Source organism: Hemitrygon akajei, chromosome 3 (assembly GCF_048418815.1).
Source record: "Hemitrygon akajei chromosome 3, sHemAka1.3, whole genome shotgun sequence".
Classification (NCBI taxonomy): domain Eukaryota; kingdom Metazoa; phylum Chordata; class Chondrichthyes; order Myliobatiformes; family Dasyatidae; genus Hemitrygon; species Hemitrygon akajei.
The window spans coordinates 161923045-161941682 of NC_133126.1; the positions used below are offsets into that span (position 1 = coordinate 161923045).

Sequence of the window (18638 nt, forward strand, 5' to 3'; positions counted from 1 at the left end):
CAACTCTCACAAGCTCTTGCCCCAGTTCATTGGTCCCTTCATGATTACTCATCACATCAATCCAGTCACATACCATCTCCAGCTGCCACCATCCCTCAGGATTACACTTGCATTCCATGTGTCCTGCCCCAAGCCTGTTGTCCATGGACTAATCAACCCTCCGAGCTTATACCTCTGAAACCTAGGATGGTGGAAGGTGGTCCAGTATATGTGTTTCGTTGGTTGATGGATTAACATTGTCGTGGATGGAATGTGCAATACCTGGCTGACTGGGAAGGGTATGGCCTGAAAGGGAGATCTTGGGGGCTGTCCAGTTTCATCTTGGATTCATCGCTCATCAGGGAGTTCAACCGGACCCATCCAGATCATCCTGGGCTGTCAGCTGCCAGCCCTGGAAAGGGGAGGGGAGGTCAGGTCTTTACGGGCAGGCACCTCCCAGTATCCACTCAGTTTGCCACTCAATTCCAACTCATCACCTGCTGTCTATTTAAACCCAGCTCTCATCCACAGTCCTTGTTCTCCCATCAAACCAGGCAACCTCAAACAGCTCCTAGCCTTCAGTTATCTTGTTGCCTCGTCATGTTCAGTGTCTGTTCTCTCTTGTTTTGTGGTCCCTCATGGCTTCTTATTTTGCAATTTATTATTTAAGTTATTGCTCACCACCTAATCATCTCCACCGCTCTGCTTTTGGGTCAAGCCTCCTCTACATTTCCTGAGATAACCTTCCCCTCTCAACTTTCCTTAACCTTTCCTACATCACCACTTCATTCCCTAATTCAATCTCTGACTTTATTCTCTTTCTTATACAAGTTTCCCTCTTACCTCTTCTCATTCCTTTTCCCTTGATCAAATGACTATTCATGCACCATTTTGAGATTTACTTGCTATAGAAGCCTGAAATCCTACATCACCAGGATGAAGAACAATTACCTCCTTTCAACCATTCGATTCCTGAAGCAACCAGCAAAACACTAATCACTACAGTTTAGCAACACTTTGACTACAATGATTAGTTTGCACCAAAATGGAACTTGATGCTTTTGCTTAATTTATGTTTTTCTTATGAATGCTGCCTATAGTCAAAGTAAAGTTGATTTTCAAAGTATGTGCATTTACCATACACTAACTTGAGATTCATTTTCTTGCAGACAGAAAGTACAATAGAATTTATGAAAAACCATACCTAAAGACTGACAAGGAACCAAAATGCATAAGAAAACAAACTGTGCAAATAAAATCTGAGAACTTGAGTTGTAAACAATCCATGAAAATGAGTCTGTAGGTTGTAGAATCAGTTCATTGTTGTGTTGAGTGAAGTTATCCATACCAGTTCAAGAGCCTGATAGTTGGAATGTAATAACTATTCCTGAACCTGGTGACATAGGACCTGAGGCTTCAATACTTGCTGTTCGATGGTGGTAGCGAGAAGGTAGCATGATGTTATATATGATGCTATGTGCCTGTGATGCTGCTGCAAATAAGTTTTTCATTACACCTGTGCAGTACACATGACATTATTCTGAGAAACTGCGAAAATTACACACACACACACCACTTGCTGAAGATTCATGAAATCCAAAAATTTCAAATACCCATATCTTTTCACACAGGAAAAACACTCTCTTATATCTTCCCAAGAATATAAGTAGTAAGATCTATGCGCATACATATATTAATTGCTTATAGTATACAAAATCACTGTACCAGACACTGTTCTCAGGTAGCAAAGACTATTGCATCAATCTTTTTAATCTAATCTAAATTTTGCATTGTGTTTCAGAAGAGAATACGTTATGGTAAAATTTGTGTAAGATTGTCGTTGTTCCATCTCACAGCAAAATGATCTTCAAACTCTAGAGATGTTCACACATATACTGTCTCAATCATCACTACGCTTCATTGGAATGCATTTGGAGTCTGGTTGCAGAACTTTGTCTTGTTAGGTTTTATAATATTACACTGGGTAATCACCATTTGAATCCTGCACATGATCACACCAAGGACCAAGGAGGCAAAGCTGAAAGTTAAGTGATTTTTTTCATTCCTTTAATATGTTTCAATTATCATTTTCAAATCAAAGCTTATGATAATTTATTTTAATGTCTCTGATATCTAAAACTATTAAAGGTGTTATCAATTTTTAATAGGAGACAAAGTTCTGCCCCAAAATTGCCTTTTTGTTTAAATATGTCAATAAAATACCTGTGTACTCACTGCCACCAAGACATTCCAGGTGAATCTGGTTATTCAGGGACCATGATTATTAAATATGCCCATGAGATACTGAACTCTTTCTTACCATATGAAATAGATGTTATGTTTGGTCGTGAGCCATTTACAATGGCAAAACCGGGTCCATTTCCATACAAGATGCTTGTATATGGCTTATTATCATTTGCAATGTATGGTGACAATCCTGCATTTGAAAATATTATTTTTTACATATTATTAGTGAACAGCTACCTACACAGTCTGCAAACACCATATTTTGGTTCAACATAGCATCAAATATAAAGGCATTACTGTTGAACGAACAAGTTTAAATATTTAATTTCACCTTGGTTCATATTTATTTTGAGTTCTGTCAAACTATTGAAAAAAGAATAACAGTGACTAATGAAAAACAAATCTTTACATCTTTCTCAGTATCCTAAAACTAGATTTATGATTTCATCATTCTACTTTGCAGTCAGCTTTTTAAATTCTGTCTTGTATCTATTAAATTACAAAAATCTATAGTGCACACATTTGAACATTAAATAGACCTTTTAAATTAATTTGATCCTTAGCATTCATGGACCAACCTTCTATTGCTCAATGGTCATGTATGTGTATGATCATAGCAACTGTTAACAGTGATAATCTACAAGGAATATCTAAATAAATGATAAAACTACTTAAGGAATAGGACTAAAACAAATCTAAATGTATCTGAAAATTTATATACTCATTAAATTAATAATTATTAAATTTCCAAAGTAAAATTTGGGCATCTAAACCAGATATTAATCTTGGACTAATTTGATTCCATCAGCATCAGATAATGTCATAAGAGCCTAAGTGTCAAAAGAATAAATTAAAACAAAGTTGTTAACTAAACTAAGATCTTTTGCTTCAGCTTCACACATAGCTCCAACACTCCCGTCTTATCAGATACCATTATATAATCTTACCTTACAGTTACCATGCCAGTTTTAAATCTGATTATATCAATTTTTCTTTTCACCAGTTATACCATTGCATGAAAAAATTATGTGAGCTAAAGCAGAAGTTTTCATGTGGCTAAAAGAACTGATTTATTTTTATTGATATTTTCAATCTAAGAGGTAAATTTGATCAGGCCTTGTAAAACAGAGTTATCTCATTCAGAATCTTGCTTCTTTGCTGAAGAACATTGATGAAAGTTAATCAGCTATTGCTTGGTCATACTGGGAAGCTTTAATGAAGGTGAATCAACTTGAAAAAAAATCTACAGTGTGAAAAGGCCACTGCCTCTAGCTTACATTCACTCTCTTGATAATAATTCAGCCATGGACTTTCTTCCTGCACTAAAGAGCTCCCTATCATTCTACCATTATGAAAAAAGAAAAAGAATTGCACACTGCTAAATAGTTCAATAAATGGTGCCGTCTCAGACTTCCTTCAGTCAAAACCATTACCCAACTCTTTCCATCCTAACTAATGCATGTTCCTGCCCAGATCTTCAGCGCAGAAGTATATCTTCTTTTTAATTTGTTCAATAAAACTTTTTTCTGTTTATTTGAGTTGGCTGATATTGATTAGTCAAAATCAATATGGTTGATACAACAATCAAATTGGTTGTTGTGATACGTCTAGTGTCGTAGTGTAATGGGTAGTACTTGTCGCTCTCACTTTCTGCTTCCACTGCTGGCTAGCAGTCTTGCTGAATGTGTAAGTCTCTCTCTGCCAGTACATAGCTTCTCCAACAGCAAGCCTCATGTAGTACCTCCTCGCTGGTGACACATGGAAATTGAACTCCTTTCAGACACAGGCTGAACTACAGAGGACAGGGAGGAGGTCTGGCCCCTGCACGTATAGCACACAGGCCCACAAGTTTGTGGACACGCCCTGGTGCTCGTGAGCCAGATCCCCAGTTATGGGTAAATAGCCCCAGAGACAAAGGCTTCGGGAGTGAACCCAGACAGCAAATCCAGAGTGGAGCCCCTAAGGCAGCTGGACATTATTGAACATCCACGCGGCAGCGCCTGCAGCCAAGCTGGTGCCAAATGTATTGCTTCATAAGCTTTCCTTTGGAGTACACCCTGGTGAAGTCAAGAGGGGGATTTGACGACTGGGCATCTCAGGATCTCCATACCTTCTGTCCAGATTTGTGATAATGATAATCACAATAATGAAAGATGGATGCCAACCATCACCACCAAAGAACCCTTGACAAAATTACTTGGGTGCTTGGTAGCGTAGTGATAAGCGAGCTAATATTGCAGCTCAGGGCATCGGAATTCAGAGTTCAATCTCTGCGTCCTTTGTAAGGAGTTTGTGTGGGTTTCCTCCCACAGTCCGAAGACGTAGCAGTCAGTTGGTTAATTGGTCATTGTAAGTTTCCCTGTGATTAGGATCTGGTGAAATCGTGGTTTGAAGGGCCTATTCTGTGCCGTATCTCTAAATAACTGAATGTTGATATGAGAAAGTGAAGTAAGTGAATAAAAATGCTCACTGACACAGAAGAAATAAAAGCTCCGTTATTCAAATAACACCCAGTTGAATTCAATTCCTACATTTGGTAAATGAAAAATGATAAATAGTATGGCATAGAGATGGTGGGCTGAAAAGTCATTTTTTTGTGCTGTTTGAACCCATGACTCCATTTTTAAGAACAAAATCATTGATGGGAAGAAACCAGAAGATAATAGTTAAGATGATAAAATGTTTTGTTTTGCACAGCATTAAGAAAATTATAAAATGGACTTGTATAGAATGTCCAAAGCAACACGCACAAAATGCTGGAGGTACACAGCAGGTCAGGCAGGATCTATGGAAATGAATAAACAGTCGACGTTTTGGGCAGAGATCCTTTTTCAGGACTAGAGAGGAAGGGGGAAGACGCCAAAATAAAAAGGTGGGGAGGGGAGGGGAAGAAGGATAGCTAGAAGGTGATGGGTGAATCCAGATAGGTGGGAAAGGTAAAAGGGCTGGAGTGGACCGTAGGGGAAAGGGAAGGATGAGGGGACCCAAGGGGAGGTGACGGACAGGTGAGAATAGGTAAGAGGCTAGAGAGGGAAATAGAAGAAGAGGGAGGGGGAATGAGTATTTTTTTACTGGAAAGAGAAATCAATATTCATACCATCAGGATTGAGGATTTCCAAATGGAATATAAGGCGTTGCTCCTCCACCCAAGATGGTGGCCTCATCATGGCACAAGAGGAGGCCATGGATTGACATGTGGAACAGGAATGGGAATCAGAATTAAAATGTTTGGCCACAGGAAAGTTCTGCTTTTGGCGGATGGAGCGGAGGTGATCCCCCAATTTATAACAGGTCTCACCTGCTCATTATGTAGAAAGATTGTACACACACCCTACCAAAGGTCATTGTAGAATCTTGTTACATTTTGTGCACAGAGGAAATTTCACATCTTTCTGTCAATGGTTTTTTTGTTCTTGTCAGAAATTAGTTATCATAACCCACAAAATATGTTATATGCTAGTAATGTTTTAGAATTATTATTTCTCATGCAACATTACAACATTCATAGAATTTTCAAGGGAAATTTGAATTCTTTTGTCAACTGAATTTTCAGATCTATTTTCCCATGCAATAGGGACTTCTATTTCCATGCAACAGGAGCTTAAATTTATCTAAACGTGATAAATATTTGAAGCTGCCTGTTAAGGGATTTATCCAACAAGATTCACTAATCTATGTTCAGTTCAGTCTTTCCTTTTCCATTGAGGCAACAAAAGTGTTACTCACCAAATATTGAATTGCCACGAAGAGTTTTTCCACCAAAACTAAAGACATGTGAATGATCTGCAGTTACAACAGTAAGGGTATCAGATTCTTTGGTCAAGGTACCAGCTTTTTCAATAGCTTCATCAAATTTTACTGCTTCATTCAAGGCATGCTTTGCCTTTCCATCATGATGTCCGTGGTCAATTCTCCCACTTAAAAAGAAGCATAATATTTTGTTGAAAGCACATGAACATGCAAATTTGGATACTACAGACAGACAAAATGGAGAGTAAGCTCCCTGCTCAGAAGGGAACTTTAGGTAACCAGTACAATTGTGATACTGCATAGAATTTACAACACAGAAGTTGTACATTCAACCTAATAGATCTGAGCTGGCATGGACACTTGTAAAATGGCCGATGTTGAGGAAAATTTACATAACAGGGAACTACTGAAAATGACATGTGGCACTTGGCTAGTCATGATCAGCTCTTCAAATTACATTGAAAATTTACTGAAAAAATTGTTATATTATTGTTCACATCCAGATATGATCTTCTCTTTGTAAATTCAAATGCAGGGCTGCAATGGTGATAATAGGATAGTATTCCAAATCCCAACAAAAACGGCTGATAATTTGAAGAATAAAATGGAAAATTACATTTATACCCTCATCAATGATGCTAATCTTTCTTGCATTACCCAAAACACATATAAATCAATAGTGGTTAGTTAGCAGAATTTCAACAACTAGAATTTAGTCTTTCAAAAATTAGTTTCATAATGTGGAAAAATCATTGGGTGAGTGATTCAAGGCCATAATTTTAAACTTATTATCAAATAAAACAAAGGTTTAAATACTTATCTTCAACAAAAAGGAAAAATCCCTTTGGATTCTTACTGAGAATTTTAATGGCTTTTTCAGTCATTTCAACAATAGATGGATCCATTGTGGGATTTCGATTTAACTCAAATTTCATATCCTTGGGTTCAAACAGACCTTAAAAACAAAGTAAGTTATGTTGATTACTCATTGTTTAATAATCTTGAATATTCCATCCTTGGACTCACTTTACACCACATGCTGTCGGAGCAGTGCTGCCAGGATAATCAAGGACAAGACCCACCCAGCCAACACACTTTTTGTCCCACTTCCCTCTGGGAGAAGGTTCAGGAGCTTGAAGATTCATACGACCAGATTTGGGAACAGCTTCTTTCCAACTGTGATAAGACTGCTGAACAGATCCTGACCTGGATCTGACTTGCACTACCTTACTTTCACTTTTCTATTTTCTAATTATGATTTATAATTTAAATTTTTATTATATTTATTTCAATTTGTACTTCAGGGAGCGCGAAGCGCAGAAGCAAATATCACTGTGATGATTGTACGCTCTAGTATCAATTGTTTGGTGACAATAAAGTATAAAGTATATTCAAATTGTGTTATTACTAGCTTAGCACATTTGCGGTCACTTATTGCATTACCAGATTGAATAAGCATGAATAATTGATATCACTAGATATGCATGTTTTTGTAATAAATGGATTTCTAAGAAAGTTCTGAACTGAGAAATTGCTGCTTTCTGATTTTTCTCTTATTTCCCAGAAGTGCTGAAACAATAGCATCTCAACTTTTCTTAAGAGAAGTTCAGCAGTCTCTCAACTCTCAAACACAGCTGTTGGAAATAAAATTCACCAAAGTGTAATTCACTACACAAACACTTGACTGGCAGACCACGGTTTGTGCAGCTCCGAGCTGTGTGTCAGACATGGCTACAAGCAGCACTGGGGCCCCTCAGGGGACTGTATTGGCTCCCTTCCTGTTTACCCTGTATACCTTGGACTTTAGATACAACACTGAGTCATGTCATCTGCATAAGTTCTCTGATGATTCAGCAATAGTTGGGAGTATAAAGGGAGAATGGGAGGATGAATACAGGGCCTTGGTGGAGGACTTTGTCAAATAGTGCAAGCTGAATCATCTGCAGCTCAACATCAGAAGACAACGGAGATAGTGATGGACTTCAAGAAGATTAAGCCTGGACTGCTCCCTGTTACCATTGATGGTGAGGACATGGACGTGGTGAGGTCCTACAAGTTCCTGAGGGTGCACCTGGATAACAGACTTGAGCAAAGCACAAATACAGAGGCTGTGTACATGAAGGGCCAGAGTTGTCTCTACTCCCTGAAGAGACTGTGGTCCTTTGAAGTATGGAGGCCTCTCCTATACATGTTCTACCAGTCTGTTGTCACCAGTACAATCTTCTATGCAGTGGTGTGCTGGGCATTGGCATGAATTCACGTGATGCCAGCAGGCTCAATAAACTGATTAGAAATGCTGGCTCTGCTATAGGAGTCAAACTGGACAACATTGGAGGCTGTAGTAGAACAAAGGACCCTATGGAAAATCCTGGCAATTCTGGACAATGTTTCTCACTCTCTGCATGCCACATTGGCTGAACAGAGGAGCATTTTTAGTATAGGCTAAGCCAACTGTGCTGCCCCAAAGAACACTATGTGAGGTCAGTTTTACCCTCAGCCATCAGGGTCTATAGTGAAACCTCACTTGAAGGACTGTTTGGGGCCACAGATGACGCGACACTTCACCTGCGAGTCAGTTGGGGTCATATATGGTGTTCTGTGCTCTCGATGTGGCCTCCTGTATATTGGCGAGACCCAACGTAGATTGGGAGACCGCTTTGCCGAGCATCTATGCTCCATCCACCAAAACAAGTGGGATCTCCCAGTGGCCACTCATTTTAATTCTGCTTCCCGTTCCCATTCCAATATGTCCATCCATGGCCTCCTCCACTGTCAGGATAAGGCCATACTTAGGTTGGAGGAACAACACCTTATATTTGGTTTAGCTCACCTCAAACCTGATAGCATGAATATCGATTTCTGAAACTTCCAATAATGCCTCCACCACCCCCCCCCCACACCTACTTCATCATTTTCATCTGTTGCTCTCTCATGTTATCTCCTTGCCCACCCATTTCTTCCCTCTGGTGCTCCTCCCCCACCCTTTCTTCCTTCTTCCATGACCTTCTGTTTCTTTCAGCAATCAACTTCCTAACTCTTTGTTTCATTCTTCTCCCTCCAAGTTTCAGCAATCGCCTGGTGTTTCTCTCTCCCCTTCCCCACCTTTAAATCTACTCCCCAGCTTTCTTATTCCAGTCCTGCCGAAGGGTTTTGGCCTGAAATGTTGACTGTACTTTTTTCCATAGATGCTGCCCAGCCTGCTGAGATCCTGTAGCATTCTGTGTGTGCTACAGTAGATGCCATCTCCCTGCCCCACACTCAACTCTGGAGCACCTAGCCAGTAAAGACCCCTACTATGTTAGACTAGTGCTTATTGACTGCAGCCTTCAATTCTCTCATTCCAAGCAAACTCATCTCCAAACTCTTGGACTTGGGACTCAATAAATCCCTTTACAACTGGATCTTTAACTTCCTGACTGACAGTCCAACATCAGTAAGGAAGCATCAACACCTCCTTCATGGTTATCCTCAACACTGAGTCCTCAGCTCCTATTCTATTCCCTGTACACTTACAAATGAGTGGCCATATTCTGCTCTCATGCCAGAGAGATAGTGGGCCACATCTTGGATAAAGATGAGTCAGACTACAGGAAGGAGATAGAGAGCCTGGCGACACGGTGTCACGACAATGAACCTTTTCACAATGTCAACAAAACAAAAGACCTGGTTGTTGACTTCAAGAAGGTGCGAGTGGTGCACGTTCTCTTCTTTACATCAAAGGTGCTGAGTCTGAAAAGGCTGAGAGCTTCAAATTTTCAGGAGTGAACTTCACCAATAGCAAGTCCTGGTCCAACTACAGCTGAGAAAGCTCACCAATGCCTTTACTTCCTCAGGTTAAAGGAAGTTGATATGTCCCCTTTAACCTTCATCAGGTCTTATCAATGCTTCACCGAAACCATCCTTTCCAGACACATTGCCGGAAGGCAATTGCTCTGCTGGTGACTGCAGGAAACTACAGAGAATTGAGGACACAGCTCAGCATATCAGAGACATGCTCTCCACAGACTCTGTCTACATATCTCACTGCCTCAGTAAAACAGCCAGCAGAATCAAAGATTGCACCACTTCTCTCCCCCACCCACCACCCCCCGGACATTCTCTCTTCCCCCTCCCTTTGGTTAGATGATACTAAAGCCTGCAAGCCAGGCGCAAGGACTATTATATTATTGAATAAATGATATGATGAACTCTTGGTCTCACAACCCACCTCATTATGACCTCACACCTTATTATCTACTTGCCATTTCTCTGTGAGTGTTATATATGAATGGTATGCAAGACAAACTATTCACTGTACATCGGTGCATGTGACAGTAATAAACAATCCTCTAATTGATCTTGCTTTAAGAGGTCAAGATTGCTGGGAAATCTTAAACACAAAAGATTCTGCAGAGGCTGGAAATCTTGAGAAACACACACAAAATGCCAAAGGAACCCAGCAGGTCAGGTGACATCTGTGGAGGAGAATAAACAGTCGGTGTTTCAGGCCAAGACCCTTCATCATGTGGGAAATCTGCTTGTCTAGGCTAAATGTATTTAGTGTAACAGTGGTGATTTTTTTTCCCACTAATGGAACTTGCCCTTAACTGAGTCTGACTTTCATAAATAGTTCATTAGTTGGAAAGAACATTGTCATGTTCTGAAAGGGATGTGAAAGACATTAAATAAATACAAATGTTTCTTTCTTCCTTTGACATAACTTCACCAGAAGTTAATTAGTACCTGTCAATCTGTTACCATTCTCAAAGTGCATTTTTTAAAATTACTTTTGGGTTATGTCAAGAAGGAATCAACTCTAAAACAAAAATCTAAGTAATGCTTCATAGCCTTAACAATGAATGGTCTGAAGGGACAACTCACCCATCAAATATTTGGTCTTTTGCACATCCACAGCATCAAACTGACTTTTGTTCCATACATACTTTGCATCCTGGAAGATAGTAAAGTGCAGTACTTAGGAATGATCAACATAGACATTGACTAATACATTCAATGGAGTGAATAGTAGAAAATAATATCAGGAAGTACTTTTTTGCCTTCAAGCCACATGTCAATCAACATTTTATTATCATTCCGTTCACCATATTGATTTGGGTCATTTGGATATTCAGGATCAAGGGTTCCTTTTGGTGTCATGTATTTTCTTCCTCCTCCAAGTATGACCTGAAAAAATAAATATATTGTTCTTTTCAACAGGAAAGCCAAATAATACTCATATACAACAAACGAGGTATGTTCATAGACCATTTTCACCTCAAGGCAAGAAGGCCTCAAAGCAATAATAAGCAAATGCTTTGAGAGGCTGGTCAAGGACTACATCTGCAGCACGCTACCACCCACACTGGGCCCCCTACAATTCGCCTACTGACACAACCAATTGACAGATGATGCAATAGCAACAGCTCTACACACCGTCCTTACACACCTGGAGAGGAATGATGCTTATGTGAGAATGCTGTGCTTGGACTACAGTTCAGCACTCAACACCATAATTCCCCCCAGGCCCGACATGAAGCTCACCCTGCCTTGTGCAGCTGGATCTTGGAGTTTTGTCAGATCGTCAGCAGGTGGTAAGGATGGGCTCCTTCACCTCTGCCCCTCTGACCCTCAACACAGGAGCCCCCCAGGGAAGTGTACTAAGCCCCCTCCTTTACTCTCTGTATACCCTGAGTCGCCACCCACAGCTCCAATCTGCTAATTAAATTTGCTGACGACACTACACTGATTGGCCTCATCTCAAATAATAATGAGGCAACCTACAGAGAAGAAGTCATCACCCTGTGTCAAAACAACCTCTCCCTCAATGTTGCAAAAAGAAAGGAGCTGGTTGTGGACTACAGGAAGAACAGAAACAGACTAGCCCCTATTGACATCAATAGATTTGGGATTGAGAGGGTGAACAGCTTTAACTTCCTCAGTATAAACATCACTGAGGACCTCACTTGGTCTGTACATACCAGCTGTGTGGTGAAAGCACAACAGCGCCTCTTTCACCTCAGATGGTTGAAGAAGTTCGGCATGAGTCCCCAGATCCTAAGGACTTTCTACAGGGGCACAATTGACAGTATCCTGACTACTGCATCACTGACTGGTATGGGAACTGTACTTCCCTCAATCACAGGACTCTGCAGAGAGTGGTGCGGACAGCCCAGCACATGTATAGTTGTGAACTTCCCACTATGCAGGGCATTTACAGCGACAGGTGTGAAAAGAGGCCCGAAGGATCATTGGTTGTGGTTGAGTCACCCCAACCACAAACTATTCCAGCTGCTACCATCTGGGAAATGGTACCGCAGCATTAAAGCCAGGACCAACAGGCTCTGGGACAGCTTCTTCCACCAGGCCATCAGACTGCTTAATTCATGCTGACACAATTATATTTCTAAGCTATATTGACTGTTCTGTTGTACGTACTATTTATTACAAATTACTACAATTTGCACATTGCACATTTAGACGGAGACGTAACATAAAGATTTTTACACCTCACGTATGTGAAGGATGTAAGAAATAAAGTCAATTCAATTCAATTCATGGCCACAGGTTCAAATCCTACTTTGAAATGATCATTTGTTTAGGCTGACATTTGAGTAAATAGATAGGGTAAAAAGGGTTCTCAAACTACAGGAAGGATGTGATTAAGTTACGGAAGGTGCAGAAATAAATTGTAAGGATATTTTGCCAGGACTGGAAGGTTTGAGTTATAAGACATGACTGGATTAGCTGCAATTTTTTCCCCTGGAACAAAGGAGGCTGAGGAATGATCTTATTGAGGTTTATAAAATCATGAGGGGCATCGGAAGTTAGAGACTACTTTTTTCCCCAGAGTAAGGGAGTCTAAAACTAAAAGGAGTAGGTATAGCAACACACACAAAATGCTGGTGGAACACAGCATGCCAGGCAGCATCTATAGGAAGAAACACTGTCGATGTTTCGGGCCGAGACCCTTCGTCACGACTAACTGAAAGGAAAGATAGTAAGAGATTTAAAAGTAGGAGGGGGAGGGGGAAATGCGAAATGATGGGAGAAGACCGGAGGGGGTGGGATGAAGCTAAGAGATGGAAAGGTGATTGGCAAAAGGGATACAGAGCTGGAGAAGGGAAAGGATCATGGGACAGGAAGCCTAGGGAGAAAGAAAGGAGCGGGTGAGAGCACCAGAGGGAGATGGAGAACAGGCAGAGTGATGGGCAGAAAGAGAGAGAAAAAAAAGGAGGGGGGGAAAAACTAAATATGTCAGGGATGGGGTAAGAAGGGGAGGGGCAGTAACGGAAGTTAGAGAAGTCAATGTTCATGCCATCAGGTTGCAGGCTACCCAGCCTTATATATAAGGTGTTGTTCCTCCAACCTGAGTGTGGCTTCATCCTGACAGTAGAGGGGGCCATGGATAGACATATCAGAATGGGAATGGGACATGGAATTAAAATGTGTGGCCACTGGGAGATCCTGCTTTCTCTGGCGGACAGAGCGTAGGTGTTCAGTGAAATGGTCTCCCAGTCTGCGGCGGGTCTCACCAATATATAAAAGGCCACACAGGGAGCACTGGAGGCAGTATACCACACCAGCTGACTCACAGGTGAAGTGTCGCCTCACCTGGAAGGACTGTCTGGGGCCCTGAATGGTGGTGAGGGAGGAAGCGTAAGGGCAGGTGTAGCAGTTGTTCTGCTAACAAGGATAAATGCCAGGAGGGAGATCGGTGGGAAGGGATGAGGGGGATGAATGGACAAGGGAGTCGCATAGGGAGCGATCCCTGTGGAAAGCAGAAAGGGGGGGGGGGGGAGGGAAAGATGCACTTGGTAGTGGGATCCCGTTGGAGGTGGCGAAAGTTACGGAGAATTATACGTTGGATCCGGAGGCTGGTGGGGTAGTAAGTGAGGACAAGGGGAACCCTATCCCAAGTGGGGTGGCGGGTGGATGGGGTGAGGGCAGATATGCAGGAAATGGGAGAGATGCGTTTGAGAGCAGAGTTGATGGTGGACGAAGGGAAGCCCCTTTGTTTAAAAAAGGAAGACATCACTTCGTCCTGGAATGAAAAGCCTCATTCTGAGAGCAGATGCGGCGGTGACGGAGGAATTGTGAGAAAGGGATAGCATTTTTGCAAGAGACAGGGTGGGAAGAGGAATAGTCCAGGTAGCTGTGAGTCTGTAGGCTTATAGTAGATATCAATAGATAGGCCATCTCCAGAGATGGAGACAGAAAGGTCAAGAAAGGGGAGGGAGGTGTCGGAAATGGACCAGGTAAATTTGAGGGCAGGGTGAAAGTTGGAGGCAAAGTTAATGAAGTCGACGAGCTCAGCACGCGTGCAGGAGGCAGCGCCAATGCAGTCGTCGATGTAGTGAAGGAAAAGAGGGGAACGGATACCCGAATAGGCTTGGAACATGGACTGTTCCACAAAGCCAACAAAAAGGCAGGCATAACTGGGACCCATGCGGGTGCCCATGGCTACACCTTTGGTTTGGAGGAAGTGGGAGGAGCCAAAGGAGAAATTATTGAAAGTAAGAACTAATTCCACTAGACAGAGGGGAGTGGTGGCAGAGGGGAACTAGTTAGGTCTGGAATCCAAAAAGAAGCGGAGAGCTTTGAGACCGTCCGGGTGGGGGGATGGAGGTATATAGGGACTGGACGTCCATGGTGAGAATAAGGCGGTGGGGGCCAGGGAACTTAAAATTATTGAAAAAATTCAAAGCGTGAGAAGTGTTACAAACATAGGTGGGAAGAGATTGAACAAGGGGGGATAGAACAGTGTCAAGGTATGCAGAAATGAGTTCGGTGGGGAAGGAGCAAGCTGAGACAATGGGCCTACCTGGACAGGCAGGTTTGTGGGTAGGAGGTAGAAATGGGAAGTGCGGGGTGTGGGAACTATGAGGGAATAGGTATAGTATGAGTGGGTAAAGATCTAAAGGAGCCAGTCTTTCAAATACAAAGTAGTAGTGCGATCACTTGAGTAAGATGTTCTCTTGAGAGGTTGCCAGTTGTGGGTCCTCAGGTGGCTGCAGAGGTCAGTCTGAGATCCACATATTCTGGTGTAGTGTGGACACGAGTAAGTGGAGACTGTGGTCAGCGGTTGGGTCTTTTGGTTGTTCATTCTCTCCTTTTGCAGCTGCTGCTTGTTCTTGGAGGTCATGTAGTACAGCTCCCTCTTGAACAGATTTCCTCCAGGTGCATGTGTTGAGTGAAATGTCTTCCCAGTTTTTAGATGTAATCTGAATTTCTTCAGACTGATTTTGATGTCATCTTCGAAGTGTTTCCTTTGCCCTCCAGGGGCTCACCGACCTTCCTTCAACAGAGAGTAAAGGATCTGTCTTGGGAGATGTGAGCTAGGCATCCCAATGCCACGAGTTGTTTTGCTTTATCATGGAGGAAATACTGTTCATGTTGGCCTTCTCCAGCACGCTTGTGTTAGTGCGTTCATCCTTCCAGCGGATCCCCAAAATCTTTCATAATGGTCTTTGTTGTTATTGTTCCAGGGCTTTCATTTGTTGTCTACTATAGGTGGTCCATGATTCAGCTCTATTCATGAAAGTTTTGTTTGAACCTGTAGATCACAGGTTGGCACTCAATGGTGACTCCTTCATGTTCATCTACAAATACAGCTTAATCTCTGTATTTTACGTCTCTCTTTTTCCTTTTCTGGGTGGATAGGGTTCAGTTGAAGATCCTGACCTGGAATTACTCTTGGACTTTGGTTCTTTGCGGAGGTGAGACCCTCTCCCAGGGGCTCATGACCTACTGCTTTCCGATATCCTGGGAGGTGGTCTAGAAGATGACCATGCTTCAGAGTTCCGAGGTTTTGTGGTCCTGTGGATGGGCTGATTCTAAGCTTCCAACTGAAAGCTGCGGGAGAAAGTGGAACATTGGGACAGTGGATCAGCTGTACTTGGCAAATTGCACACTCTCTCATTGGTCGAGGAGATAGTGTTGCCGATTCTCTGAGTGGAGAATGTGAGGGAATAAAAGCGGCACAATAGACTTCTAACAGCATAAATCAGCAAGTTGGTTTGTTATGTCTCCCCTCTTGCTGAGAAGGGAACGCCTTTTTTCCCCTTTATTAGGGAGAGAGAGCGAGCCTGTGACATGTTGAACTGTAGGGTGAGTGATTAGTTTTTGACCTACTGCAGATCATGACCTTTTTTGGGATCTTGCTGCTGCTTGCTTGGTAGATGGAGGGTGCTGATGCTTTTTTGTGGAAGTGGGTGGGGTGGGGAAGGGTCTTTGCTTTGCTGTTGCTTGTACGTGGGGGGCAGAGTATGGTTCTGACGTTTTTACTGTCACTCATGCTTTGGGGCACTCTTCTGTTTTTCGTAGATGTCTGCGAAGAAAAAGAATTTCAAGATGTATATTGTATACATTTCTCTGATATTAAATGGAACTATTGAACAGTCTTCAAAGACTCTTTTCCTTAATCTTGCACAGGCTCCATTAACACTACTCAGGCAGAGGGTGATCACTGAGTCAATGTCTGCTTTTGAGGAGAGAATGGTGTCAAGATCGGGAGTGTGATCTATATTTTCAAGGGTGATATTGTCAACTTTTACAGAGGGCTGGATAAATGGCTGATACAGGTCATCTGTCCTTTTTTATATTCAAAGCAAGACTGAGGGCTCTATGTGCCTTGGCAAAGAAATTCAGGATACATTGGAGACCTTCTCCAGAGTGTGTTGTGATGGTCACAACATCTCCAGCATCTGCAGATTTTCTCTTGTTTGTGTGCTTTGATGGTGTCATCATCCACATTCTGAAGCTCCACAATAGTGGTGGTGCTGACCTTGTTCTTGCCATTGAACCGGTTGACATTGAAAAGCCTGTTGTCCATTCTATACACGATTGGGATTCCCTGTGGTAGGTCCTGGCCAATGAGGTGAAGAATGGAACAAAGATGGCAGATAGGGTGGGTGCAATGATGTAGCCCTGTTTGACTCCAGTCTTGACAGTGAAGGGTTCAGATTCATCAGCACTGTTGCTGTGTACTGTGGCTGACATGCCATCATGCAGTAACCTCGGTTTTCATTAGTACTTGTCAGGGCAGTTATGTCTTGATAGTATACGCCGAAGATCTTGGTGGTCTACTGTGTCAAATGCCGTTGTCAAACCTTTGAAAGCCAGGTACAAGGGTTGCTTTTGTTCATGGCATTTTACCTGTAATTGGAGTGCTGTGCAGATTATGTCTGTGGTACTGTAGAGGGCTGGAAGGAAATTCATATTTTGATTCAGGAAATACTTCTTCAGATACCGGACAGAGTCAGTTGCAAACACTTTAGACTGTTGTTGACAAGAGGGAGATGCCTTTATAAATGCCGCAGTTTGCCTTGTCTCCCTTTTTAACTAAGCCCCTATTAGAGCATCCCTAAGCTCTGAGTGCAGGAGAGCTGGTCTACTGTCCATCAGGATCGCTGCTGGGAACCAGAGGCTTGGTAGCTTTTCAGGCTACTGATGGCAACCTTTCATTCTGGGAGATTTCTCCATGTCTCCTCTCACAGGCGTCTGAAGGATTTGGTTAGTAACCTCTAGTTCAGCAGTGCTATCGTGGTTGAGAAGTACTTGAAAGTGTTCTCTCCACTCACCATTGATATCCTTCTGATCCTTTAGCAAGTTCTTTCCATCCATTGAGAACAGGGGGTTAAATCCAAAGTAACTGGGACCATAGACTGCTTTGGTAGTGCAGAAGAAGCCTCTCCTGTCACCAGAGTCTGCCAGGCTCTGAAGTTCCAGGGCTTTCTCTGTCCACCAAAAACTCTTTGGCTCCCTCACCTGTGCTGGACATCTACTTTGACTCTGGAGTAAGCTTTGACCTTGCTGCTGATGTCATTCTGCCAGATACAAAAGGTTTTCCTTTTCTTGGAGATAAATTTGTAATCATCAAACCAATCCTGATGTTTTCTGGACGTACCCAAAAGGATGGTGGGTATATGGATTATGTAACATAATATTTAAAAGACATTTAGATGGGCACACAGATAGCACAGTTTGACACTTTGATCAGCATGAAAGAGCTGGGCCAAAGAGTCCATGCTGCACAACTTCGGCTGTAGCTTTCAGTTAATAAAAGAGGACAAATCCTCCCTGACACAAGCATTTCTGCAGACTCTGGTAATCTTGAACAACACACACAAAAAGGCGGAGGAACTCAGCAAGAAGAGTCTCGGCCGAAAATACCAAATGTTTATTCCCCTCCAGGAATTCTCCCTGGCCTTGGTCGAAGGCACTTCTTCAGGTAGAGCCTAAAACATGTGAACTCGATTCATTTTGCACTCATTGTGCAATATTCAGTCTTGCAAACAGGTCTAATTTTACTTGCAGGATCTTCCTTTGTGCAATTAGCTGCCATGCTTGAGAATCTCAAACAAGAGAAAATCTGCAGATGCTAGAAATCCAAGCTACACACACAAAATGCTGGAGGAACTCAGCAGCCCAGGCAGCATCTATAGAAAAGAGTGCAGTTGACATTTTGGGCCAAGACCCTTCAGCAGGACTGGAGAAAAAGATGAGAATTCAGAGTAAGAAGGCAGGGGAGGGGAGGAAAAAATACAAGGTGGCAGATGATAGGTGAAACCGGGAGGGGGAGGGATGAAGTAAAGAGCTGGGAAGTTGATTGGTGAAAGAGATACAGGGCTGGAGAAAGGGGAGTCTGATAGTAGAGAACAGATGGCCATGGAAGAAGAAAAGGG

The 18638-nt window shown here is 42.3% G+C and overlaps 1 protein-coding gene across 1 annotated transcript in view; it reads right to left on the bottom strand.

Annotated features, from left to right (window-relative positions):
* The window catches only part of LOC140724277 (alkaline phosphatase-like), a 52424-nt gene that overhangs the window by 5883 nt on the left and 27903 nt on the right, over window positions 1-18638 (bottom strand). Inside the window, exons 6-10 of the mRNA XM_073038741.1 lie at window positions 11005-11139; window positions 10837-10906; window positions 6797-6931; window positions 5953-6144; window positions 2300-2416 (exon numbers count right to left, since the gene is read on the bottom strand). Coding sequence (XP_072894842.1) covers window positions 2300-2416; window positions 5953-6144; window positions 6797-6931; window positions 10837-10906; window positions 11005-11139 — 649 coding nt within the window. The remainder of the gene's footprint in view (window positions 1-2299; window positions 2417-5952; window positions 6145-6796; window positions 6932-10836; window positions 10907-11004; window positions 11140-18638) is intronic.